This window comes from Hibiscus syriacus, unplaced genomic scaffold (genome assembly GCF_006381635.1).
Source record: "Hibiscus syriacus cultivar Baekdansim isolate YM2019G1 unplaced genomic scaffold, ASM638163v2 tig00110597_pilon, whole genome shotgun sequence".
NCBI classification, from domain to species: Eukaryota; Viridiplantae; Streptophyta; class Magnoliopsida; order Malvales; family Malvaceae; genus Hibiscus; species Hibiscus syriacus.
The window spans coordinates 7,662,399-7,688,978 of NW_024062795.1; the positions used below are offsets into that span (position 1 = coordinate 7,662,399).

The window sequence follows — 26,580 nt, forward strand, 5'->3', positions numbered from 1 at the left end:
TAAAATAATAAATGTTATCATATTCTAATTGTCTGGGAATGATGTTGGTTTCTTTTCAATTGATGAGTCAAAATCAGACAAGAAGTGCTTGTGAGGGGGAAATGGGTTAAGCAAAAAGCAAACATTATTAATAAATTGATTGAGTTTTGATTAGTAATTCAAAAGACAAAAATACATGGAAAATTTGATAAGACTTGCCTATTATTTCACTTACTTTTATAGGTTGTTCTAACAGCTGTGGGAGGGGAGGCCCATTTAGTTCTTTTCCAGTCGTAAATGCATAACAAACAGAAATTTTGTAATAATATTAAAATTTATATAAAATATACCTAGACTGTCATGAACATGATTCAAATAATATATTAGATAAATTACGCATTTAATCACTCATATATTATCGCAGTTCCGTTCTGATCACCCAATTTTTTTCTTCAAAATCACACCTAATTTTAGATTTTAATCATCCGTCGCTAAAAAATTAACAACAATCCTGATATGTCTACATAAAATAATATCATGTTATCATTAAAAAATAAATAAAAAATCATCACATCAATACTTTTGTTTATTTTTTAACTACGAGTGACCAAAACATAACATTATGTATGATCTTGAAAAAGAATAATTGAGTGACCAAAGTGGAATAACAAGAATAAGTGAGTGACTAAATACGTAGTCTACCCTAACATGTTTTATGCTTGAAATCATTAAGCTTGCAATTTAAATAAAATCCAAAAACGGAAGATCAGAAATCATGGAAGAAACTAGGCATGAAAATGCACAGAACATATGTTGTCCAGAAGAAGGAAGCTTCTGAATGGAAATGCAACTGCAATTCAAACATTGTTGGAAATAATAAACTTCTGATGGTACAGACATAGAGGCGATATAACAATTATCTCAATCGGTAAAGATTTCAACCTCATCTTTGTCCTCGGGTTCGTTCTAAATTACATGACATGGAAACAGAAAATAAACGAAGAAAGAAAAATAATAAAATGTGTTCACCGACTTCGACACGGGTATTAGCATAAGTTGTACAGTTTTTAATGTCATCGTATTCATGAAGAAGTCTTGATTTATTTCACCACCATTGGCATTTTGGAACTAAGCCTGTTGCTGGAATTACCTAATGTATATATATTTTCTTATATACATAATGTTCACATGCAACTCCAGTGATTTCAAACGATGCAACACTTGGACGTTAAACCCTTTTGGTCAAGCCTTGCCTCGTCATTGCCTAGGAAAATATTATCACAGTTTAATTTTTAGTTTTTTACATGATAAGCATCAAAGCGAGAACATTCGGGCAACGGGGAATCAATATATTTCAAATTCAGTTGTTCAATATGCAAATAACCAGACTACCATTCCATGCAACAGCCAATACTTTATACAGTACAATTTGACTATCCTCAATAACTAAACTCACTTACGAATAGAGACTGGCTTAAGAAAACGACATAAAATGAAGAGATTATAAGATCTACACACCTTCAGGTGGCTGAGCTAGCCTCCTGCTCTGTGGAGACATCATTTCTTTCTTCAGCTGAGTCAATTTGTCTTCCATTGTATACTCCCTTTGCCAATTAGCAAGCATGGGGAAAAGGCTAGGTTCAACCTGGCAATATAGCAGAGCTATAAGTATCATACCGTAGCATAAAAGGTTGTGAGAAAAACATCCCCTACCACTCCGGTTTCCTGATTTACGCAGGTCATATTTATCCTTGTTTGAAACCTCACACTTGGTGGATTATCTGGATAATCCTTGCCACAGAACAGCTTCAGTTGGTATATACGTCCTTTGTGAACAGTCTGACATGCATAAAAAAGTAAGATATCAACTTACTAGGTGGATTAAGGGGAATCATTATTTGTTTTTGATAAGATGGGAATCATTAATAATTACAGTTTCAAATGCAATGGTAACTCCATTAAAGTCGCATAAGGTGTATGCAAGTATGCACGAGACAGATAATAAGGTTAACAAGTCAATTTTCTTTACTTCATCGCTTTTTTCTGGTGCCTGCTTAACTAAAAAGGCTCTCATTACATTATACAAAATCTTATCCATGTATGATAATCCTTTTCCTCTCCGTAAGGTTGCCTAATACTACCCAAACCACCTCATCATTCTATAAAGACCTAATGCCCAACAGCATTGAACAAAAAGCCATTCAATCTAATCTTATCCTTTGCACCAAAGACCAAACTAGACCTAAATGACTTGAAATTACCAAGAATTGACTGTTTTATCAGTGATCAGGTATTTCCTAAATAAAGAGATAATAACGACGGGGATAAACGAGAAATGTTGATGGTGTTTTGGTATGTTCCATTCGTGAACAAAACATATCTACATCAGGATGTGCTTCCTTAATATAGTTTCTCAAAATAAAGAAGTTGGGAAGATTTCTAATCTTAGTTAAAGGCATTAAAATTATAAAATACACACATTTTATACTTTGTCATAAGCTGAGAGAATAATTGGTGTATTTTAAATGTTCACAGCTCCAGCTAAATTGAGTTGCAAAAAGGATTTAGATAATAGAGCTTGTATATTATACCTCTAGGTGACTCAGTTTTAATAAGGCTCAATGGGTTTTGCAGGTAATAGCTTAACTTTTCAAACAGTGTTTTTTCAAAAAAGCAGGTGAATTATGTGATAAAATAGGGACATAAAATAGTCAGGGTTGGATGGTAGAAACTCATAAGCATCTCCTATAGAAAAGTACCAAGAAAGGTCTTTTAAAAGATCGTAAATATGAAAAGCACTACTCTCTTTTCATATGTTTCAACAAGCTATAATTGTCAAAATATAGGTGAAATTAGGCCCGTCAACTGTATTCTACCCTGTGGTGCAGAAAGAATAAAGCAGTCTTCCAATTCAAGCAACAGACTAATTTATGTCTGTTATCTAAATCTCAAATATCTCAAGGATGACGTTAACTTGCAAAAGCTTACCTACATGTAGTTTTCAACTTCGAGGTTGGCTTAGACTCGTCATTGCACATTTCCACTCAAATTCAGAGACACATGCGCCGACTACTGAAAAGAATAAGAGAGAGGGGGGCTCACATTAAGGGGGCCAATAATAGTCCCAGTCCATGACTGCATGTATATATCATCAGCATCATCCATCCCATAGCTAACAGTTCCATCCCCAATTCCCTTTTCACCCCTCTCAAGCTCTTCTAGCAATCTGAAATTCCTGGGCACTGCAAAAGACCGGACATTTTAGCCCCTAGGCCATAATTGTAACAAAGTCACATATGAAGTTTTTACGAAGTCCATCTTTTAAAAATGCAGTTCTCAAAAATATTAAAAACAAAAGTTTCTTCAATAGAAAAAGGTAAAATCTAAGACTATAAAGAAATGCTTGCATGGTATGTCAGGAATGCAAAACGGTCAACGAGATACCAGAAATAACTGAGTAATCCCGATAGCATACAAGGTAAACCACAAACATTTGTTTACAATGTTCAATTAAGACGGCTAGCACTTCATAAACAGTTGCATATGTATCCCACATCACAAGTACTGTTGACTAATCTCATCAAATTCCTTCAGAAGTCGATCAGTGGTTTTGATGTATGAAATGTGTAAAAGAAAAAAGTTACTTCAAAGCTAGTACAGTCCATTCATCATAGTCAAGTGGCTATTTTAGCAAAGTTTCAAGCATTTTAACCGTTATTTCTTCTTATTTTTGAATATACTCGATCAGCATCAATATTCTTCACTTGAAACAAGGTACATAAACAAATGTTACTAGATCTAGTTAGTTTAAACATATTGCAATGGCTCTGTCACAATTATAAGCATCATGAATAACCTTAAAATTCAGACGAGTACCTGAGAAAACAAAGTGAAAAGGAAAACAAATAAACAAATAACAGAACTATTTTAATCCAAATATCAACAAGGGTTTGATCGATTACAAGTCGATAACCAAATGAAAAAGACAAGATCTTCAAGAATTTTTTGTTATATAAAAACTTGCTTCTTCCATTCTATCCCTACAAATTCAAATAGTTTCCAAGTATAAGGGCACAAACAAAAAGTCATAAATATTTCTATTATTTGATCCCCATCTCACACTGGTAACAAAACCCATTAAAATTATAAAATACCCTGTAAAAATTTCACCACAAAGCCTATAGAAATTCTCACCTTGAATATCAAACCAAGCACAAAAACTCCATTCTCAAGCATCTAAAACCAAGAAATTAAACTAAGCAAAAGAGCATCAATATCAAAACCAAAACCCTATTTCTACCAAATCCAAGGATGATCACTCCCCTAAGGAAAACCCCAGAGATGCATATACTTTCAAAGCAACATCGACAATGGAATAATAACAAAACTTCAGGGATAACAGAAAAAAGAGGAAATTTGAGTAACAAATAAGAGAAATATAGGGCTTTGCAAATCGAGAACTTACCAACAACACTTGATCCTTCCGTACCCATTTATTCCCTCGATCTGATATATTCAAAGGGGGGAGGAAGAAAGAACAAAAAATTATAGTTTCCTTTAATTCAAAAGAGAGAGGAAAAAACCCAAAAAATTTTGGGAAAATTATATAAAAAATAAAAGGAAGATGTAGAAGGATAAAGGGGAACTGTTAAAGGAGAAAGCTTGGAATCTGAAATCGAAAAATCAACAACCAGTGTTCAAAACTGACTTATGAATGGTCCACTGCCACTTTGTATCGGTCACAGGCTGATAGGAGAAAGCAATTGGAGAAATAAAGAAAAGTAAAAGCCTTTATCACTTTTCTGTTATTTATATTTATCTTAATTTTAAAAAAATAAATTTAATAATATTTATCAATCTTAATTCAATTATCAGTTCAATAATATTATATAAATAGTGAGCTCAAAAGTAGTTAAGTACGCATTTTTCATCGATTTAAGGAATTTAAAAATCATAATCAGTTAAGAGTCTATCCGTATTAATCATGATAAAATCTTAGAATTAAGAGGATAATAAAAAAATTATAATAATTTAAATATTATATAAAAAGTGATTAAGTGATACATAAGGGATGAATACATGCTGATTTTTTCTGATCGTTTCTGATTTTGATTTAAAATGAAGATTTTTATTCGATTTTGAGTTGCTCTGACGTTTAGTCAAATTTCATTGTCTTAATTTTTGAATAAAAATTCGCACAGATCCAATCTAAAAATTATCCCCTCAATCTATAATAAAAAAACTTTCATCTAGATCATGGCAACCAGTTCTAGGTGCAGGTATGAAGCAATTAAACTTTAAACTTTAAGCTTGCTCTTCTATCGACGCCGAAACCACCCATCCATCTCTTCATCGTCTGAAGATTTGAGCAATTCCGACTTTCTCAGACTGTCGCTGCATTTAGATTCATCATTTTGCATTATCCTTGTGGGATTTTTGTTCTTCTCCGACATCTCCAACGTTGACTTGCATTTCCCGTCTGTTTCAAGTGGCACAGTAGGCTTACTTCTAGTAATGGGAAAATCAAAGAACTTCAAATTCTCAGTCCCTGAATCTAAGCATTCTTCATCTTCATTCTCTTCATGTACAAACCTCCATCTATCTGAACTTTCATATCGCTTTCTGTCTTGCCCTTCGAATTTACTGATGCTGCCTTGAAGTCCACCAGTGGATGTAATTGAAGCATTCGACACTTTTGGCCGTTTGTGGTCACATTTCAAGCATATCATATTTCGTCTGAAGTTAATATAGTTGCACCTGTGTAATTCCAGACATTCGAATCCATGACATAATATCAAACAAGGCTGTTATACTCGAGCTTTGGTGAATTCAAAGGACATTGAACTCAAGAGAAAACTCACGATTCACATTCCCATTCCCCGGGATTGAGATGCCGCTTTGGAGGTTTCTCTTTGCATTGCAGACATCTTGTATTCTTTGCAAAATTCAGGAAGTTGCATCTGTAAGAATTGAAAGTCTCCATGAGGAATGCACCATTAGAAACTCAAAAGACCTTTAAGAATCAGTACCTGTTACATATCCAATCTCCCTTCTTTAATGGCAGATGATCCTGATCTTCCCGTAGTTGCCTCAGTCTTTCTTCAAATAAACCGTCACAGCGCAAACACTTGATGTTTCTTGCAAAATTTAGGAAGTCGCATCTAGCAAACGGAAAGCAAAGACAAATTGGTGTCACAGTGCACAAACAATTGGATAACCAAATTTTCAAATTGCAATAACATTAGTTTATCAAATTACTTGGGACAAAGCCAATCGCCTGGCTTCATTGGAACTTTTATTTGTCCTTCTGTACTTAAATGATCTTCTCGTGAAGCATCCGCTCTTGAGGGTGCAGCATTTGGCATGTCAGCTCGTTGATCCTTGCTGCCATAATCAACCACTTCTTTCAGCAGTCGCCTCACCGATGCTTTAACTAATTTGTTTTGACATGGTTTGTTCTCGACAGAACAGGTAACAGAGTCGAGACCGTAGGTCAACAAAATGCGCATCACATCCACGGTCCTCCCACCTTCATCTTCACGTGCCTTTACATACGCCCTATCACAGTTTCCTCTCAAATTGCAGGAGCTGCATACCTACAAAGAAAAAATAGACAAACAATAATCAGGAACAAGAAAAACAGAGAATTTATCTTTGTCACTTACTACATCAACTATATGAAACAATAAATTGAAGACGCCTAGTATATACATTCCCTTCATCAATGCCTACATGAGCTCTTAAGCGCTTCCCAGAATTGACAACTTTCCTATCAAGGCTCGGGCATCCGCATCCTACAATGACCTGAATATCTTTCCTTGAGAAGTACCTGGAAGCAAAAGGCTCTTCAGAAACACAAAACATCTACATATATTATCAGTGGAAAATATTATCAATCAGATTATATGCATCGAAACTCATATAAAGATACAAGTCAAAGATAAAGTAACTCATGTTAACACTATGATAACAAGAAACTCTCCATTACCTTATAAGACTAAAGCGATCTCTAGCGAAATTAAGGCAAGCGGTGCGGATACTATTGGCTTCTTTCGAACCCAATTCGATATTTTCAAAAGGGTTTCCATCTGCATCGAAATAGCCTCCCCTCAATAAGCATTCCATCAAATCCACCCATTCTTGCCACGGATGAGAAATCTGCACTGTTGATTCATTCCGCGTCGTGGGTCTCTCATGACCAAACGGAACGTCGACTCCCGGCGGTGATTGGCCACCGTGTGAACTGGGTTTTGAAAAATTGAGCTCAGCAACCTCATTAAGAACAACATCAAACTTTGAATTCGGATTTCGGATTTTGGCCGAGCTGTGGGTGTACGAAATGGGAATTAAATGGAAATCAGATTTCCGGAAATGGATTTCGAGAGAAGTGTAGAGGAATTGGTAGCTGGTTCTAAAAAGCTTCATCATCTAATGTCGATTATTTTGGCGGAAATGTTATTGGTTGAGCCTTAATACTCTTAAATTTTAAATAAGAATTTAGATGTTTTATAATTAAATTTACATGAATATATTTATCAATTAACAAATAACTAGTAATTTTAATATTAATTTTCAATAAATTAGTTGAATTTTTAATAATCACTTATTTAACTATATTTTTTGGGTGAAAATTAGGCTGAAATAATACAAGTTAATAATTGAGTGAAGGAATCTTTTATCGTCTGGTAAATTTTTTTAGTGATTTGCGACGATTATAAAGTATTTATTTATTATAGAATTTTTCTTAGTTTATTGATGATCCAAAAACACATTGCAGGAATCTCTTTTAGTCTCCTTGTTTTCATCATTTAAAATACGTGAAAGAAGGCATGGAGAGCAAGGCCCATGCAAAAACTTAAAACATCTACCATGCTGCCACTGTCTCCTTGGGCCCCTATTTACAGACAATGAGTTCATCTTCGATTGCTACTAAACCAAACATAATTGAAATGTTTTTCTTTCTATTGCTGCAAGGAACTCAGTCTTTCAACAAATATGGCCAATGCTTCCTTCATCCACCAATGCTGGCAGACATCCCTCGCTTCTGTCACATTCATCTGCACAATTTAAAATAAATAATTAAAAACCGTGATTCGGATGTTATTTAAGTAAAACTCGAGATTTAATTCAGTTGGTAAAACTCGAGATTTAATTCAGTTGATTCATGCAGTAAATGGCTAACCCAAGTCCGTCGACGAACATGCTGCTCCGGCCAGAAATCGAGTTCCTCCTTCACAAGCAAAGGGAACATGTGACCTTCATAAAATGTGCCATGGCTTTTGCTTATAAAGTACCATTTCCCCAATTCATACTGTGTTCATCAAACACAACTAAAATCAGTAACTTTGATTTTATACAAGCAACTGCCAGTACAGTTTTAACAAGCAGGACTAACCTCAACATTGCCAATAACTCCTGCTTCTTCAACCGACTCTCTTGAAGCAGCTTCTTCCCTGGATTCATCAAGCTCCCAACCACCCTAATAATTGAAAAAAAAAATCAAACAATTGATTAATAATGCATGATTTAATGGATACTTTATATTGTAAATGAAAATCCATTTTTGGTTTGCAGTACCTTAGGAAACATCATCTTTTGACCTTTCTGTGAAGATATTAAGAGAACCTCCAACTCATCAGTAATGGTTCCATCATTGCTGCATTTGAATCTATAGGGAATGCATCTGCAAATTATCAAAATTTTGAAGAAATTTATGAGTTTTTCTCGTCATTCATTGAATAAAAATCTGACCAGAAAGGGGGGAAAGGAGCAAAGTCAAACTCACCCGACGACTTGGCGGCGTCCGAGGTTGTCGTAACGCTGCAAGTCCCTTCCGGTACGAGAAACCAAGCAAACCATCCTCGAGGAAATCGAAAGGAACAAGAAACCGAAAACGATTCGAACAAACTTAGCCGCAAATGAAATTTAACAAGATTTTTTTTTTGGGATTTATTGCAGCCGACGACACAAATAACGACAGTGGTTCCCTTTTGGAGTATCGGAATCTGGTAAATACAGACAGACAGAAGATCACCAAAGAGGTTTCAAACTGGAAATGGAAGATGTTGGAGCAAATAAAGAACGGGCATTTATAGAAGAAAACAAAGAAGACAAAATAATTATTTATTTATTTATTTATTTAATTCACAATTAGTGAATAATAGTTATGAAAAAAAAACTACTTTTAAAATCGGGAACGGCAGGTCGAGGAACAAAGAAAATCGAACCGGCTGGTGCCGAACTCAGACGCGCCTCTTTTTATTAGCTTCGGTGCCGTCCCGTTTGCACGTACTGAGACTTCTAGTCTATTTGTTTTAGGCTTAATATTAAATTCAGTCCCATATTATTCTTGTTTTCTTATTTTAGTACTTAAACTTTTGTCATCAGTTTTTTTTGTTATATGTAAGTTGTGAATATAATAATTGTATTTTAATTTATTCAATTTTGTAATCTTGGTAATTTTAAACTTTAAATTTTTTTATCTTGACTTAAATAATAGATGAGTAATATATCTAAATTATAGGGATTTAAAATAATCAAACCGGAGAATAATGACTAAATTTATACATTTCGTATAAGATTGAAACTGATAAAAGTGTTTGAATTAACAGATTTAATTGTTACGTTTGGAGTTTTGATCAAAATTTTAAAAATATAATTATTAAAAATTAATTGAAATAAGACTAAATTCATAATTTTCTCATGGTATGGGGACTAATATGAAATTATCACAAAAAAGCGTTGAAAGATTGTGATTTTCTAAGGTCTTATAGCCAACACGGACACGGTTTGGTATGCGTTAGCAATGGGATCTCCTGTATAAAACCCGTTGACTTGCATGTGTTTGGAGCATGCCTAATTTCTCAACTTCTTTCCCTTGTCGGCTGTGTTTCTTTGAAGACAAAATAATATTAAAAATTGTTTATGAGGTTTCATTTCTCTTCTCTATATAGTTAGGAGTGTGGTTCCTAGTGATCTAGTTCACGAACCACAATGTCTTTTAAATGATAACGGATTAGTTTCATCTAACGTTGATGGTTTTTTTTAAGTAAAAAGTTATAGTCGATGAAGTAAATATTATTGATCGATATTTTTCTGAAAGAAAGTTAAAAATATAAAATAAAATATTAGAGTAAAGAAAGTGAAGAGGAATTGTGGTTGAGAGAAATTTATGATGATCTTAATTGATAGTGTCAGACATAAGATAATTATAACTATTTGTATATTAGTTGGTTAAAGAGATTTAATTCTCATATATTAGATTTTACTCTGATATATCACATGAGTCTGTCAAAATTATTTTTTATGCACTGTAATTGACTCGAAAACTATGATGCTATTATCAAGAAAATATGAATTCTTTATAATTTTCTATAAACGAAAAAATATATCCAAAAATCCCAAAAAACTAACAGTTTTTAGAAGTAATCTCTTGAAGTATAACGTGCATAAATTTTATTAAATATTATAAAAATATTTTTTTTAACAATACATAAATTTCGATTATACATATAATTTGATACATAAATTTTAAATTCATATAATTGTATATTTTATAATTTTAATTTAAATCACACTCTATATATACAATTATATTAAACTAAAATTCACATAGTAATCAAACATTAAATCGAAGTTTGAAGTAATAAGCGAAGGAGAGCATACATTTTTCTATGTTACTTAATAATAAGTAAAATAAAATAATCTAATGTTAATATGTTATCTCTGCATACAAAAAGAAATATTAAATAAATTGAAAGCGACAGCGTCAATATAAAAATATTATAAATGATAATTAAATTAATCTTAAACAGTTGTTATCAATATAAAATAATTCCGTTTGTTTTTTTTCTTTTTACTTATAATCTAAGGCTTCATAGCCAGCCACCGTCCTAGCAGAAACACATGGAGATCAATATAAGAAATTAAAAATCAAATATCCCATAAAATAAAAAAAAAATAATAGGTATTACAAAAAAAATATTAACACATTTCAGTGTTTGCCATCTACTTGTTCGCATATATATATATATATATATATATATATATATATATATATATATATATATATATGATAATGTATATTATATTTTCAATGATTTAATTTGAATTTAAATATTAAAAATGATAAAATAATATTAAAAACTTTATATTTTATTTTTCTTTACAATAATAATTCTTTAGTTTTTCTTTTAAATTATCGTCTTAAGGGACGACTAGTATCATCGTCTTTGTTTTTCCTTTTTCTTTTTAAATTTTTTAATTTAATCTAAATAACATCATATACCTTTGGGTTTTTTTTCTTTTTGTATCTTGAAGTGTTTGTTTTTATCTGTGTTTATGACACGGTTGTTCATATGTTTTTATGACACAATTTTATATTTTGTTAGGATAGTATGGTGTTTTATGTTACATTTATCAAGACATACCTCATGATCAGGAAATGTCTCGTATAGTTGAATCATCTTTTACGATAGTTTATCAATGTATTCCTAATTGTTCAAGAAGTAATTTTTCATATTTGTTTTCTTAATCTTCACGCCTACAATAATATTACATATAATTTTGAATAAAGATAGAGAAATTATTTATGATTGTTAGATTTTTTTGGAATATTAAGCATATGTTCAAGATTAGGTTTTGGTTTTATTTTTTCTTCACGTTCTTTGGGTTTTCATTTTGAGTTTGTGTTGTCTTTGATGTACCTTGTCTATTTGTTTGATGAAAACTAACTTTTTATTAGAAAAAAAATACACAAACCAAACGACCTCAATGGTTAAAGGATGATTGTTATTACTAAAGGTCTCAAATCTTTAAAACATAAACTACTTTATAATCATTGCATATTAATAAAACAATCTATAAAAATTATTCAAAAAATATTAAAAATGATATTATTAAAAGTTACAATCATAAACTCTAAAATACTATAAATGGTAAAATAATATATATATATATATATATACATATAAGTTATATTTGAAATGGAACCTGGTAGTTCTGCGGTGCGGCGCCTAAAAACGGCTAATATACGGCGTGACCGGTTAAACAAGTGACCGGTTAAAATTTAGACCGGTTATGTTATATTATTTAACCGGAAATATTATAAAGTACAATAACATACTAGGTAGCGCTTATATAATGTAATAGGTAGCGCTTATATTTACCTATTTTATAAGTAAACCGGTATATTTATACCGATAGCATTGCAAATTTACCTATTACATTATATTATATTGAAAGTGTCCATACTTTTTATAAAAAGGATCGATATTTCTTTTAAAGTTATGTAATTTATGTTTCAATTTTTTTTAATAGTGTTTCATGTTTTCCACCTACAATATTAATTTAATAATTTCATTTGCACAAAAAATTATTTGATTGTTTTGATATTTTATAAAATATTATTTAGAATTTTAATTTAATAATAATATATCGTAACGTAAAAAATAAATCATTAGACGCCTATAATTACTAAATTAATATCTTAAAACTCACTCAAAAGATAACCTTAAATTAATGTTTTCCACAGTGAGCATTGCAAATTTACCTATTACATTATATTATATTGAAAGTGTCCATACTTTTTATAAAAAGGATCGATACTTCTTTTAAAGTTATGTAATTTATGTTTCAATTTTTTTAATAGTGTTTCATGTTTTCCACCTACAATATTAATTTAATAATTTCATTTACACAAAAAATTATTTGATTGTTTTGATATTTTATAAAATAATATTTAGAATTTTTAATTTAATAATAATATATATCGTAACGAAAAAAATAAATCATTAGACGCCTATAATTACTAAATTAATATCTTAAAACTCACTCAAAAGATAACCTTAAATTAATGTTTTCCACAGTGAAAAAAGTATGGACACTTTTATAAAAAGGATAGACACTTTACAATATAACCACTACCTATTACATTATATAAACGATACCTATTACATTATATAAGCGCTACCTATTACATCATATGTTACCTATTATATGAAAGTGTCCATACTTTTTATAAAAAGGATCGATACTTTTTTTTAAAAGTTATGTAATTTATGTTTCAATTTTTTTAACAGTGTTTCATGTTTTCCACCTACAATATTAATTTAATAATTTCATTTACATAAAAAATTATTTGATTGTTTTGATATTTTATAAAATATTATTTAGAATTTTAATTTAATAATAATATATATCGTAACGTAAAAAATAAATCATTAGACGCCTATAATTACTAAATTAATATCTTAAAACTCACTCAAAGGATAACCTTAAGAACACTTGAAGAAGCAAGAGAACTACCCCAACTATCCAAGCAATCAAAAACGAGAAAATCCCAACATGATAACAACTGAACATATCATATCAATGTTCAAACTCAAGTTGTAGATTTTGATTTCCTTTTGCTTGGCATCATATGAGATTTGAATTTTGATTTCCTTTTGCTTGACACCATATGAGCTTTGGATTTTGATGAGCATCGGAAGTATTTCAGACTTATGATTTGGGTGGTACTCAACTTATGATTTTAGTTGCTATTTGTTACATTTCTTGTATACCACCCAGATCATACGCCCGAAACGTTTCTGACGCTTTAAAGTTGACCAAAAAATAAAATGGTCGGGATTTCCCTCGCGTTTATACGTTGGAAAAAAAACAATGGAAATTAGGAATAATCAATGATAACATGCATATTGGCTTGGGCTAATATTTATAGTGGAGCCGAAATATATATTGAAATTCAAACTCAAATTGAAATTTAAATTCAAACTCCAATTACATATGAAATGAATTTGAAATGCAGTGTTAAATTGAACATGAAAATTGCATAATTGATTCATACTGTTCAAGTAACATGCTTTATGAACCATCAAGCTAAAAGACAATATTGATTGAGTTCAAAGCTGAGTTGTGAGTTGATGGAGTTGTCACACTTGTCACATGGTTGGAATAAAGTACTCACATGCGAGATAGATTGTTTTGTTATACATAACCCATCTCAACTGAATGAAAATATACATACAATATAATCAAACCAAAACATACTTACACAACAAATTTATATAACAATGTTCAAATAATGTACCCACAAAAACGAAATTAATCCAATGAAAAAGAGTTATTTCTAACAAAGTCCGGAACATTATTTTTCCAAATAATGTACCCATAACAATGTTCAATTAATGTACCCACAACAATGTTTAATTGATTTGTTGTTAATTTTCAATTTGAATTATTTGATTTAATAATTTCATTTGCACAAAAAATTATTTGATTGTTTTGATATTTTATAAAATAATATTTAGAATTTTTAATTTAATAATAATATATCGTAACGTAAAAATAAATCATTAGACGCCTATAATTACTAAATTAATATCTTAAAACTCACTCAAAAGATAACCTTAAATTAATGTTTTCCACAGTGAAAAAAGTATGGACACTTTTATAAAAAGGATAGACACTTTACAATATAACCACTACCTATTACATTATATAAACGATACCTATTACATTATATAAGGGCTACCTATTACATCATATGTTTACCTATTATATTGAAAGTGTCCATACTTTTTATAAAAAGGATCGATACTTTTTTTAAAAGTTATGTAATTTATGTTTCAATTTTTTTAACAGTGTTTCATGTTTTCCACCTACAATATTAATTTAATAATTTCATTTACACAAAAAATTATTTGATTGTTTTGATATTTTATAAAATATTATTTAGAATTTAAATTTAACACATTAACCAAAGATAATAATAATATGTAATATATGTTTATTGTTTTTAATTTAATAATAATATATACCGTAACGTAAAAAATAAATCATTAGACGCCTATAATTACTAAATTAATATCTTAAAACTCACTCAAAGATGTATATACCTAAATATGTAGTTAACAAACATACCTAAATATGTAGTTATTGTACATACCTAAATTTAATGATAATATACTTGTAGTTATTGTACATACCTAAATATGTACTGCGAATTTAATGTTGGTTGTACCCACTCTTTAACTACCACTACCAATGCCACATCCTATTGAAAGCAGCACGACAGAAACATGTTCAAAATGAACCTTTGTTTACATCTCCATCAACTCCTGGAGCACTGAACTTGCACAACAAAATTTTTGCCATGGATAATACTGATGTAGACAATGTTAAGGCAACCGAGGAATGCCATGAAGTACATAATGTTGATGAATCTGACAGATTGGTTGGTCAGCTCTTCTGTTCACATGATCAAGCTTGGCACTTTTACAAGGGATTCGCACGGGAACATGGGTTTAGTGCACGTAAGGGAACAACACGGCTTGACGTGGAAGGGAATGTGAAGACACAAGAATTTGTTGTTCCAAAGAAGGGTTTCGAGTATCAAAAGTCAATACTGTTGATCGTCAACGTGCTCATACGCCAGTCACAAGAACAGGATGTAAGGCTAGAGTCGTAGTTACAGCAACAAATACAAACGATCAGTGGGTTATAAGTAAGTCTGATCAGAAACATAATCATGCATTGTGCACATCTGCTATGACACCATTTATGCGTTCTAATAGAGCTGTAAGTAAAGCTGATATCGATGAGGCAACAACATTGAAAGAGGTCGGTGTTGGCACGTCACAAGTAATGAACTATTTAACGCAGCAGGCAGGGGGCTATCATAATGTTGGATTTACACATAAAGACCTCTACAATGCACTTCAAAGAGGTAAAGCAAAGGAAATCATCGATGGGGATGTGAATGCGCTTATTGCCTACTTTGATTATAAGAAACATGATGATCCCGGATTTTTTATGACATACTCGGTAGACGAATCGGGGGCATTGTATAATCTTATTTGGTCAGATTCTACATCGAGATCGGATTACACATGCTTCGGTGATGTAATTGCGTTCGACACAACGTACAAAGATAATTTGTATGGTCGACCAATTATGCCTATTGTTGGTGTCAATCATCACCATAACACAATTGTGTTTGCCACTGCCATAATCGCTGACGAGACGTCTCAATCTTTCGAGTGGGTGCTACAGAATTTTTTAGAAGCCATGATGAATAAATCACCTATTTCTATTGTAACCGATGGGGATAGGGCAATGCAGAGGGCTATCAAATCTGTTATCCCTTATGCTAAGCACAGATTATGTTCTTGGTATCTTTCTCGCAATGCACAAGCTAACATTGGTGACCCAAAGTTTACAGCAGCATTCTCAAAATGCATGGCTTCCTGGTGGACAACCAAGGAATTTGATATTCAATGGCGTTCGATTGTTTCAGAATTCAACGTCCAAAAGCATCCATGGGTGATTGAGAAGGGAAATACACGACACTTATGGGCACAAGCATATCTAACCGGTCATTTCTTTGCCAATATTCGCTCAACACAAGGTGCGAGTCTATGAATGCTTCAGCTATTGCACTGAAACACAAGAAGACATATTTAGATGTTGTTCGTGCAATTGAAGATGGAATTAGTAGAATGCGTATGAACGAGTTGAAAGCGGATTACTTAAGTTCCCATACCAAACCCTTCCAGATCACAAAACTGGTCGACCTTGAAAGCCATGCCGCTGCGATTTTTACCCGCGAATCTTTTCGTGTGTTCCAAGATGAACTTATACGGGAGACATTGTACCGGATTGAGGCAGAGATTAAGTCCTTATCAGATGAATGTCAACATTATATTTTGTCAAAGTACGCAGAAAAAAATAGGAAATTTGAAATTAGTTTTGATTCTCGTACGAAAACTCTAATTTGCTCCTGCAAAAATTCGAGACCGTTGGACTTCCGTGTCGCCATCAACTTCACATTTTGAAGCAATTGGACTACACATATTTGCCCGGGACTTTGATTCAAAGTAGGTGGACTAATGATGCGAAGGCTTCTGCACCCAGCTATGTTGATTTGAATGTGTCTCCAGAAGTGATGCAAATGGCAAGGTTCGCTGCTCTACGTTCAACGTCAAGTAGGTTATGCTACATTGCATCAAAGACAGACGAGTCTTTCAAAACCGCAAGAGATGAGATGAAAAAACTAATAGAAGAATTAGAAAACTCGTTTGGTTTGAATCATTCAGTCAACCAGAGCATTGTAGTAAACAATGTTCGTGACCCTCAACGAAAACAACGCAAGCGAAAAGAAGTGCCGAAGAACAAGGTCGAGAAGAAATTTAGGCGATGTGGGTACTGCAACGGTGAGGGGCATAACAAACTAACATGTCCTCAAGTCAAGCTCAGTTTGAGTACAAGCACACAGCCTACATCAACTGATTTTTTCGAAGACGGAATGGAATGACAACGATCTCCATATAATATATCGTAAGTATCAACATGACTCCTATTGTATGTACATATAAATATTTATACCGGTTATATTATAAAATTATCTATTACATTATAATTATGGGTTCCGATGTGTAAATGTCGACACTTTTTTAAATCGTATCGACACATTTTTCTTTCAATATGGACATAAAGTACCGACACAATATTAAAAAGTGTCGATATAGGTTGTAGAACTATTCGCGCATAAAACCGGTATATTTATAACGGTTATATTATAAAATTATCTATTACATTATAATTATGGGTTCCGATGTGTAAATGTTGACACTTTTTTAAAACGTATCGACACATTTTTCTTCCAATATGGACATAAAGTACCGACAGAATATTAAAAAGTGTCGATATAGGTTGTAGACCTATTCGCGCATAAAACTGGTATATTTATATCGGTTATATTATAAAATTATCTATTACATTATAATTATGGGTTCCGATGTGTAAATGTCGACACTTTTTTAAAACGTATCGACACATTTTTCTTCCAATATGGACATAAAGTACCGACACAATATTAAAAAGTGTCGATATAGGTTGTAGACCTATTCGCGCATAAAACCGGTATATATGGACATAAAGTACCGACACAATATTAAAAAGTGTCGATATAGGTTGTAGACCTATTCGCGCATAAAACCGGTATATTTATACCGGTTATATTGCAAATTTACCTATTTTATTATAATATGTTGAAAGTGTCCATACTTTTTATAAAAATGATCGATACTTTTTTTAAAGATATGTAATTTATGTTTCAATATTTTTTAAGTATGTTTCATGTTTTCCACCTACAATATTAATTTAATAATTTCATTTGCACAAAAAATTAGTTGATTCTTTTGATATTTTATAAAATAATATTAAGAATTTTTAATTTAATAATAATATATACCGTAACGTAAAATAAATCATTAGACGCCTATAATTACTAAATTAATATCTTAAAACTCACTCAAAAGATAACCTTAAATTAATGTTTTCCACAGTGGAAAAAGTATAGACACTTTTATAAAAAGGATAGATACTTTACAATATATTAAAAAAGTATAGACACTCAAATGTATATACACAATATAATCACACCAAAATATAAATACACAAGAATGTTCAAATAATGTACCGACAAACAAAATTAATCCGATGAAAAAGGGTTGTTTCTAACGAAGTCCGGAACATTAGAGGCCTTCAACAAATTTTCCAAATACTCTCGTATGTTTCCGCCTTTTCTGAGGACATACATAAATAATTTCAATTATCAAACTAATGAGGTGCAATTTTACTAACAATAAATTAAATTCGCATAAGCATGAATAAATTTGTGTCATACCTAGAGCTTTGTCGTTCGAATGAGAAGCAGCGTCAAAGGTATGTGGACATATGTAATTGTATTTCTATATAAACACATAAGTTGTTAAAATAATCAATGTCTGAACACCTGTTCAACTGGAAAAACATATTGCATAAATGCAACTTACCGGATTATAAATCATTTTTTCCGCTGAATCATCGACCAAAAGTGTATTTAGCTCGTTAAAATCTGGACACGCGTTCCAAACATCATTGAGATCTTTACAGTAGGTAACAGAATCGTATGTTTTGCATTTTTTTTGATCCTGTTCACAAACACTCGAACATAAATATGTAGGAATCATAGACAACGAAAAGTCAGCAAACTGTAATGACATTCATCTTACCCACACGAATAGAAAATGCTCGGAAAATACAGGTAGTTTCTCAAGTACACGGTCGACGTTATGCCTGAGATTGTAATCAAGTTTGAATGTTAACATTCAAATGTATATTAACGATTTTGACTACAGTAATTCAATTGCCTCAAACATGTTCTAACCTCATCTTTGAAGACCAAAGGGCAACAACAAAATTGTCGACACAAAATTGCATAAATTCAAATAATCCTCTTCTTAGGACAACATCTACAACATGAAGAAAATGAGATTAAAGTTCTACGCTTATATGTTAAAATAATGGATACAAAGAATAGAATTAAAACCTGTCGGCAGTCTTGGGATGTAGGCAAGGACACCATTGAGATCAAAAATTAAAAGTTTTCTTGAAGGCGGCGTTGCAGACACGATATACTTGTTTGGATCATCATCTTCATCATCATCATCATCATCGTCATCATCATCGTCATCTTCATCGTCAGCTTCATCTTCTGAGACCGCTTGGTTGTCCACATCTGTTAAAAGAAAATAAAATAAAGTTCAGAACGTGTAAATGTTAAGAAACATAGATAATGAATTACCTAACTCGTTTGATGTCGTTGACGTAATTCGTTACGCAACATGGAGACTTCACGTTGCAATGATGAAATATCGGATCGCATTCCACTCACAAGGGAATCAATATGCTCCCGAAAATTGACCATGTATTCCATCACGGTCTTAATTGTGACATCCTCTGCAACTGGAGCTTCTTCCATCATTGCGTCTCCACTTGGTTGCTCTTCTTCATGGCCAACGGGATCCATTTCCTCCCTCTCTTGATCTAATCCGACCTCCTTGACACGCTTCCAATCGAGTTTTTCAACAAAATCATATCCCGCTTTTTTAATAAATACCATGTCAATCTTGCGGGTTAATCGAACAGGGGCGTCATGCGAAAAATCAACTTCCTTCTTCTTCAACAGATGGGTGATGACACATCCATATGGTAGTGTAGTTGAAATTGTTGCTCCCTTTGTGACCATATATACAATTGTATTAAATATGAGTTTTGCAATGTTTGGAGCCGTTTTGGATTTATACTTTACTATCCACCAATAATCGCTGTCTCGAAGCGTTGAATGTTTTCCCCCACTAGGCCGGATATACCATGTGAGCATTTTGTGAAACACTCTCGACTTTACATCGAGGTGAATTGGGCTATTTCTAGTAACCCGTTTAATTGTAGACCAATCTACACCATTTTCATCTGAATCCCCTGTATTCGCTACACCTAAACCCTCCGCAATAGTTTCTGGAGATATATACATATCCTTCCCCATGACATGTGTATTAATTCCTATTATATTAGTCTTATTAGGCTCGTGCTGTAAGGAAGCATTGTTGTAGAAGACTCTAACTAGGTTGGGATAATATCTTGGTTCTACACCAAGGAATTCAAGCCAACCCCAAGATGTAAATGTGGATTTAAAACTAAATGCATATTTATCATCAAACAAGAAATCCAGGTCAATGACACGTTCGGGACGAATCTTCCTTACTTTAAAACTCGTCTGCCATCTTTGTTTCTCCATGTCGGATCTAAAGTTCAGAGTTTCGAAGGACCTGATTTCCTCAGAAGAATCGTTTGTTACAGAAGGAGGTGGTTGAGAAGAACTGGGTTGAGAAGAGCTTTGAGAAAGACCTCGCTTCTGACGCTGACGTTTTGGAGCCATTTTGGTTGGATGCTACCCCTATTACAATGGAACACAAACACATTCAGGATAAAAACTCCAATATAGAAATCAATCAAACCCATAAAATATCGATAAATTTACCTGAATATCTGATCGTCACTTATGATAACGGTAGAAGAAAGAGGAAGATCTGTCTGCTTGCCTTTATGTTTAGGGTTTCTCGATTAAGAGTACTATATATCGTAAACGGTGGAAAACACTTGATATTTAAATTAGTATCGACACAAACTATATTAGTGTCGACACATTATTTAGACATATTCTCTCATAAAACCGGTATAATTGTACCGGTTAGATTGAAAAATTACATATTACATTATACTTTTGGGTTCGATGATTTTGGGATTGACACTTTTTATATATGGATCGACACTTTATGGGTGCACCCTGTTTTCCATTCATTCTGGAAAAAAAATATCGACACAAACTATATTAGTGTCGACACATTATTTATACATATTCTCTCATAAAACCGGTATAATTGTACCGGTTAGATTGAAAAATTACATATTACATTATACTTTTGGGTTCGATGATTTTGGGATCGACACTTTTTATATATGGATCGACACTTTATGGGTGCACCCTGTTTTCCATTCATTCTGGAAAAAAATATCGACACAAACTATTAGTGTCGACACATTATTTATACATATTCTCTCATAAAACCGGTATAATTGTAGCGGTTAGATTGAAAAATTACATATTACATTATACTTTTGGGTTCGATGATTTTGGGATCGACACTTTTTATATATGGATCGACACTTTATGGGTGCACCCTGTTTTCCATTCATTCTGGAAAAAAAATATCGACACAAACTATATTAGTGTCGACACATTATTTATACATATTCTCTCATAAAATCGGTATAATTGTACCGGTTAGATTGAAAAATTACATATTACATTATACTTTTGGGTTCGATGATTTTGGGATCGACACTTTTTATATATGGATCGACACTTTATGGGTGCACCCTGTTTTCCATTCATTCTGGAAAAAAAAATATCGACACAAACTATATTAGTGTCGACACATTATTTAGACATATTCTCTCATAAAACCGGTATAATTGTACCGGTTAGATTGAAAAATTACATATTACATTATACTTTTGGGTTCGATGATTTTGGGATCGACACTTTTTATATATGGATCGACACTTTATGGGTGCACCCTGTTGGCCATATTGTAAATTTGCCTTTTACTTCCAAGTATCAACATGACCCTTAATGTGTATAAGAAACATGTACAACAACATACTGCTAACTTTTCTCATCTCATTCATAATTATATTCATATACAAAAATATAAATCGTATACAAAATTATAAATCTTATACAAAATTAACCCTACATTTACATCATTGCATCCTTTTGTTATTCTTATGTAATATTGCAGCTTTTGTTATCTCCTGTCTTCGTTCATTTTGATTGTGGCTTACGAGATCGTTTAATACTCGCGATCGATCCCAGTCTCCAATAACCTATATTCAAATTGTCAGAACGTTAAGTATTGTCAACTACAGCATTCAATCTACGACTTTTAACAATTTTACCACAAACGATTTTTTCTATCCACTTACAAAATCACCAGTTGCCCATGTAGAACCGATCGATTCCATCCACATCATCACATACATGCCGCAATCATATCTGTTACAAAATTTGAAAACCACACATGTCAATTATGATGAATACTGCATAAATTAAGCTTTCTATTTGTGATAACATCTCATACCCATTCAATTGCTTATTCTTCTTATGCTCTACAAATTTGAAATTTTTCAAGGGATACTTTCCTAGAGATCCACAGGACTCAACCCAAATGCGTTTCTTATTATAAGAATCTAATATTTTAATCTGCATTAAAATAGAAGAAGTTATGCACCAAAAAAATTATGCATTATAATTTACATAACGTCCTTTCATAACAAACTAACATACATACCAATCTCTTAGCATCCTTCACTCTCTGTTTAGCTGCTTCAGTTGTAAACATACTATCATATATTGTTACAACATGATCTACCATATCCAACACCAACAGATACCAATGTGAATTATGGTAGTTTATTGTGATCATGATCTGCAACAAATTTCACACCCAATTTGACAAAATTCAACACTCTATATCCGAAAACATCATTTGCAATTGGTATGGTGTCTTACCTTCTCACAGTCGGTGAATTTCACATAGTTATCCAATATGACACCCCAGAAGGTAGAAATACTCTCAACACTTTCTTTGTTGTTGGCTTCCAACGCCTGTTGCTGTAATTACACAACAAACATTATTAATTTACCGTCTATAACACTACTTTTCAATATTTATTAATTTAACTCACCACTAAGAGGTATGGAAGGTAGCCAATCCTCCGGAGTGACTTTTGAGAATCGTAGCATATGGTCCAGGCGAGCAAATCGATAACCTAACAAAATTAATTACACAATCAGAACATATTCAATAAGTTTTAACATTTTCTACTTTCTACTTACCACACCGCCAACCCATTCCGTAGGCTTCAACGTTGCAACGTCGTATACAGTAGCGAATTGATTTCCATTGAGATTACAGAATATCTGTATGAATCATTAGGATTAATATGTTGTCATGAAATATTTAAATATCACTCACAAAACAATATATTTCACTTACCCCGATTCTAACTCGCTATTCCATAAATAATCACAAATTGCAGCTTCGATGTCATCAATTCCGCTTGGAATATCCGCTTTTTCAACCTACAATTTTGCATACAAATTTTTGTCACAACAACATAATAAAAATCAAATTAAGTATTCTTTTATTAAACTTACCTTCTGCTTCTTCTTCTGGGGTGCAGGACATTCCGAATCCAAAACTGCTGCTATAACACTCTCCGGTGTATAAATGACATCGACTTCCTTCCTCCTCATTTCTTCCATCTCTTCTTCTTCCTCCTCCCTCTTTTCTTCTTCATATTTTTTCAGTTCATCGTACTTTTTTCTACATAGCTCTTCATCTCTTTTATTTCACCCTTCAATTAAGCTCCTTCATCCGAGTATTTATCAACCACCCCCTTCACCCCCGTAAGTTCACTCCTCAAATCCACAACCTCCTTCACCACTCCCTCAAATTTTTCTCCCGTCACCATCTTAATATCACCCCTTAACACCCCAACTTCTTTCACCACTTCACCCCTCAACACCTCTACTTCTTTCACCACTCCATCTATTTTTCCTTCCACTACCCCCTTATGCCTCTCGAGTGTATCTTCGACTCTCTCGAGTTTATCTACGACTTGATCAAGTTTCTCTTCGACTCTTGATTGTCTTTGCATGATTTCAAATTGGATTTTTTTGATATCAGCCAATTCAGACATCAAAATGTCGAAGTTACTCTGTTTTGCTTCACCGTCGTCCCACTCACCGTCATCCCCCAATACAACCATCCCTCATTTCTTCTCCTCTGCCTCCTCTACATCCTTGCCAATAACCTTCAAAATTAAATTACAATATTAAGACATTGATTATATTCTTAATATTATTTAATTACATTTATTACCATTTCTTGCTTCTTCCCTCTATCCAACTTCAACTTCACCATCACTCTAACCACCTCTTCCTTCCCCCATGCACGGATGCGTGCCACTCCGGTTCTTTCATAAGCCGGCACTGCCTCACAGCCCGACCAAAAATCGAACAGTGCAACCTGCATTTATAATAAAATTTATATTTTTATATAAAAACACAAAAAAGTGATTCAACTCATTTACCTCTAAGATTGATATGCATCCTTTGAGGTATCTCTGGCTGCCCTTTTTAAAGGTGATTATTGATTCAATCAATCTCGAATGGATATATTCAGCCCAATTGAATTCACCCTTCAAGCCTTCATCGCAAATGAGCTTCATATATTCCTTGTTCGTTGACGTATCACCCGTTGGACAAAGAAATATCCCGACAAGGTACAATAGAACTCGGGCCTTCAGCTCATCCCCCCAGTAAGATCCACTTTTGATATCCTCTTCAACTTCAGCATATGTCACCTTATGATTCAAACCATATTTGGAGGCAAGTGCTTTCCAATTCTTACTCCTACAGACTTCTATAACACTTTTGCCTTTGTTTTGTACCCCCAATACGGCTGCAGCAGTCGATACCCCCAGAGGGAATGAATAATCACCATACTTAGCCATACATTGACTGACGTCAAATTGTGCCATCAAGGATCGACACAATTCCCTCCGAATAGGTCGATCCCTTACTCCGATCAACGATCCAAAACCTATTTCTCCCAGCACATTCAACTGATCCTTCTCCTTAAGGTGTTTAATTAATAAATTCACCCTTTTAATGCTGCATCTTGTCGACTCTTCCTACATTTTTTAACAATATATAATGTTATAGTTCTTATATATTTTGTATCAACGTATTTACAAGTTTAATGAATATCTTATTTTCATGTGCTTTCCTCCGTTCTTTGTACTCTTTACTATCATTCCTTGACTGTGTGATGTAAGGTTCCTTTTCAGCATCACTCATTGAATTCCATTTGGACCTCACATCTTTTTTCACCTAATATTAAACATAAACGTTTCTTAATCAATACATTAACACTAAATACTAATACTACTCAATGTCAATTTCATTTTACATACCGAACCGCTCTGTGTGCCATCTCCCTTCATCCTTTTGCATTCGGCCATACTGTTAACATTTAAAATTTGTAATCAATTTAAAGTTTATCGATACTTTAATCCAATTACCATTTCAACAATAATAACAAAAGGACATTGATACTTACTAGAAGTACATATATTCACCATTTGGTTGCTTTCGAGTCTCGGCCTCAATTTCAAAGTCATATGCTCCACCAACAATTTTCCAACCCATTGACTCCATTTTTCCTTCATATATCAGTTTACGCAAATCAAATTATTTCGTTACATACACTTTATTCAATATACAAAGATAGATAACTACTCTTGTGGTAAAACGGTTTTCTTCAAAAGAATTTGAATGGCCACACCAAAATGTGTCGGCACATTTATACAACCTATAATATCATTTTCTACCTATAATATTTAATAAAAGTATCGACATTTATATTTTTCCTTGAATATCTATTTCTACCTGCAATCGGTCCCAAATGCTTCCTTACTCCAAAACCCCAAACAACACATAAAAACCCTATCGCGATTACTGTAATAATAAAAAATTAGGGTTTCGACAACATACTTTTCGATTCGACTGCAGCAACAAACAAACAAACTTCGCTTTAGAAACGCCTTCTGAAATGCAGCAACAATTACTCTTCGATTTCAAAAACTCGTCCGTTCTATCTTTTTTCAGAGGATATTTAGCTATGGCCTTTATATTTTCATCGGATATGTTATTTATATTTAATCGATACAAATACAAAAGTGTCGATACTTTTATGTCAGGTGTCGATACTTTCGAAAGGATAATTACCTATTTCTTTGAAAGTGTCGATAATTTATTACACGTACTTACGAAAGTATCGACACTTTCAATATATCCGTTATCATTTTACCGGTTTTATCATTTTGATACCGGTTTTATCATATTTTTACCTGTTATATCGTTGTGGATCGATATATTTTTTTAAAGTATCGACACATTATAGGCGCTATAATTGCTTCTCTTTTAAATTCACAAAGTGTCGATCCTTATATAACGTATCGACACTTTTAAATTTACCGGTTTTATCATTTTGTTACCGGTTTTATCATATTTTTACCTGGTATATCGTTTGGATCGATATATTTTTTAAAAGTATCGACACTTTTAGGATTTAAAACTGCTTTTAA

At 32.7% G+C, this 26,580-nt stretch overlaps 2 protein-coding genes across 2 annotated transcripts; both read right to left on the reverse strand.

Moving 5' to 3' along the window:
- Positions 1-1,061: 1,061 nt before the first annotated feature.
- On the reverse strand, positions 1,062-7,443 carry LOC120134312. The gene is made up of 11 exons (XM_039150753.1): positions 6,968-7,443; positions 6,691-6,808; positions 6,238-6,575; positions 6,009-6,140; positions 5,841-5,939; positions 5,301-5,736; positions 4,445-4,472; positions 3,082-3,221; positions 1,693-1,818; positions 1,498-1,624; positions 1,062-1,243 (listed from the first exon to the last, which is right to left on the reverse strand). The coding sequence occupies exons 1-11, from the start codon at positions 7,405-7,407 to the stop codon at positions 1,185-1,187; spliced, it is 2,043 nt and encodes a 680-aa protein (XP_039006684.1). The 5' UTR covers positions 7,408-7,443; the 3' UTR covers positions 1,062-1,184.
- A 482-nt stretch (positions 7,444-7,925) lies between these two features.
- Positions 7,926-8,905, reverse strand: LOC120134039 (nudix hydrolase 17, mitochondrial-like). Its single transcript, XM_039150516.1, has 5 exons — positions 8,765-8,905; positions 8,557-8,662; positions 8,375-8,458; positions 8,162-8,290; positions 7,926-8,036 (listed from the first exon to the last, which is right to left on the reverse strand). The coding sequence occupies exons 1-5, from the start codon at positions 8,836-8,838 to the stop codon at positions 7,941-7,943; spliced, it is 489 nt and encodes a 162-aa protein (XP_039006447.1). The 5' UTR covers positions 8,839-8,905; the 3' UTR covers positions 7,926-7,940.
- Positions 8,906-26,580: the final 17,675 nt, after the last annotated feature.

What these genes read in the sequence shown, in the direction of transcription:
- LOC120134312 (XM_039150753.1), bottom strand. Translation starts at nt 7,407, where the DNA reads ATGATGAAGCTTTTTAGAACCAGCTACCAATTCCTCTACACTTCTCTC. An exon ending in GATCGCTTTAGTCTTATAAG is followed by an intron (nt 6,809 to 6,967) that starts GTAATGGAGAGT and finishes TTTTGCTTCCAG; the next exon opens with GTACTTCTCAAGGAAAGATA. An exon ending in TAAATCAGGAAACCGGAGTG is followed by an intron (nt 1,625 to 1,692) that starts GTAGGGGATGTT and finishes CTATATTGCCAG; the next exon opens with GTTGAACCTAGCCTTTTCCC.
- LOC120134039 (XM_039150516.1), bottom strand. Translation starts at nt 8,838, where the DNA reads ATGGTTTGCTTGGTTTCTCGTACCGGAAGGGACTTGCAGCGTTACGAC. An exon ending in GGACGCCGCCAAGTCGTCGG is followed by an intron (nt 8,663 to 8,764) that starts GTGAGTTTGACT and finishes GATAATTTGCAG; the next exon opens with ATGCATTCCCTATAGATTCA. An exon ending in AAAAGATGATGTTTCCTAAG is followed by an intron (nt 8,459 to 8,556) that starts GTACTGCAAACC and finishes TTCAATTATTAG; the next exon opens with GGTGGTTGGGAGCTTGATGA.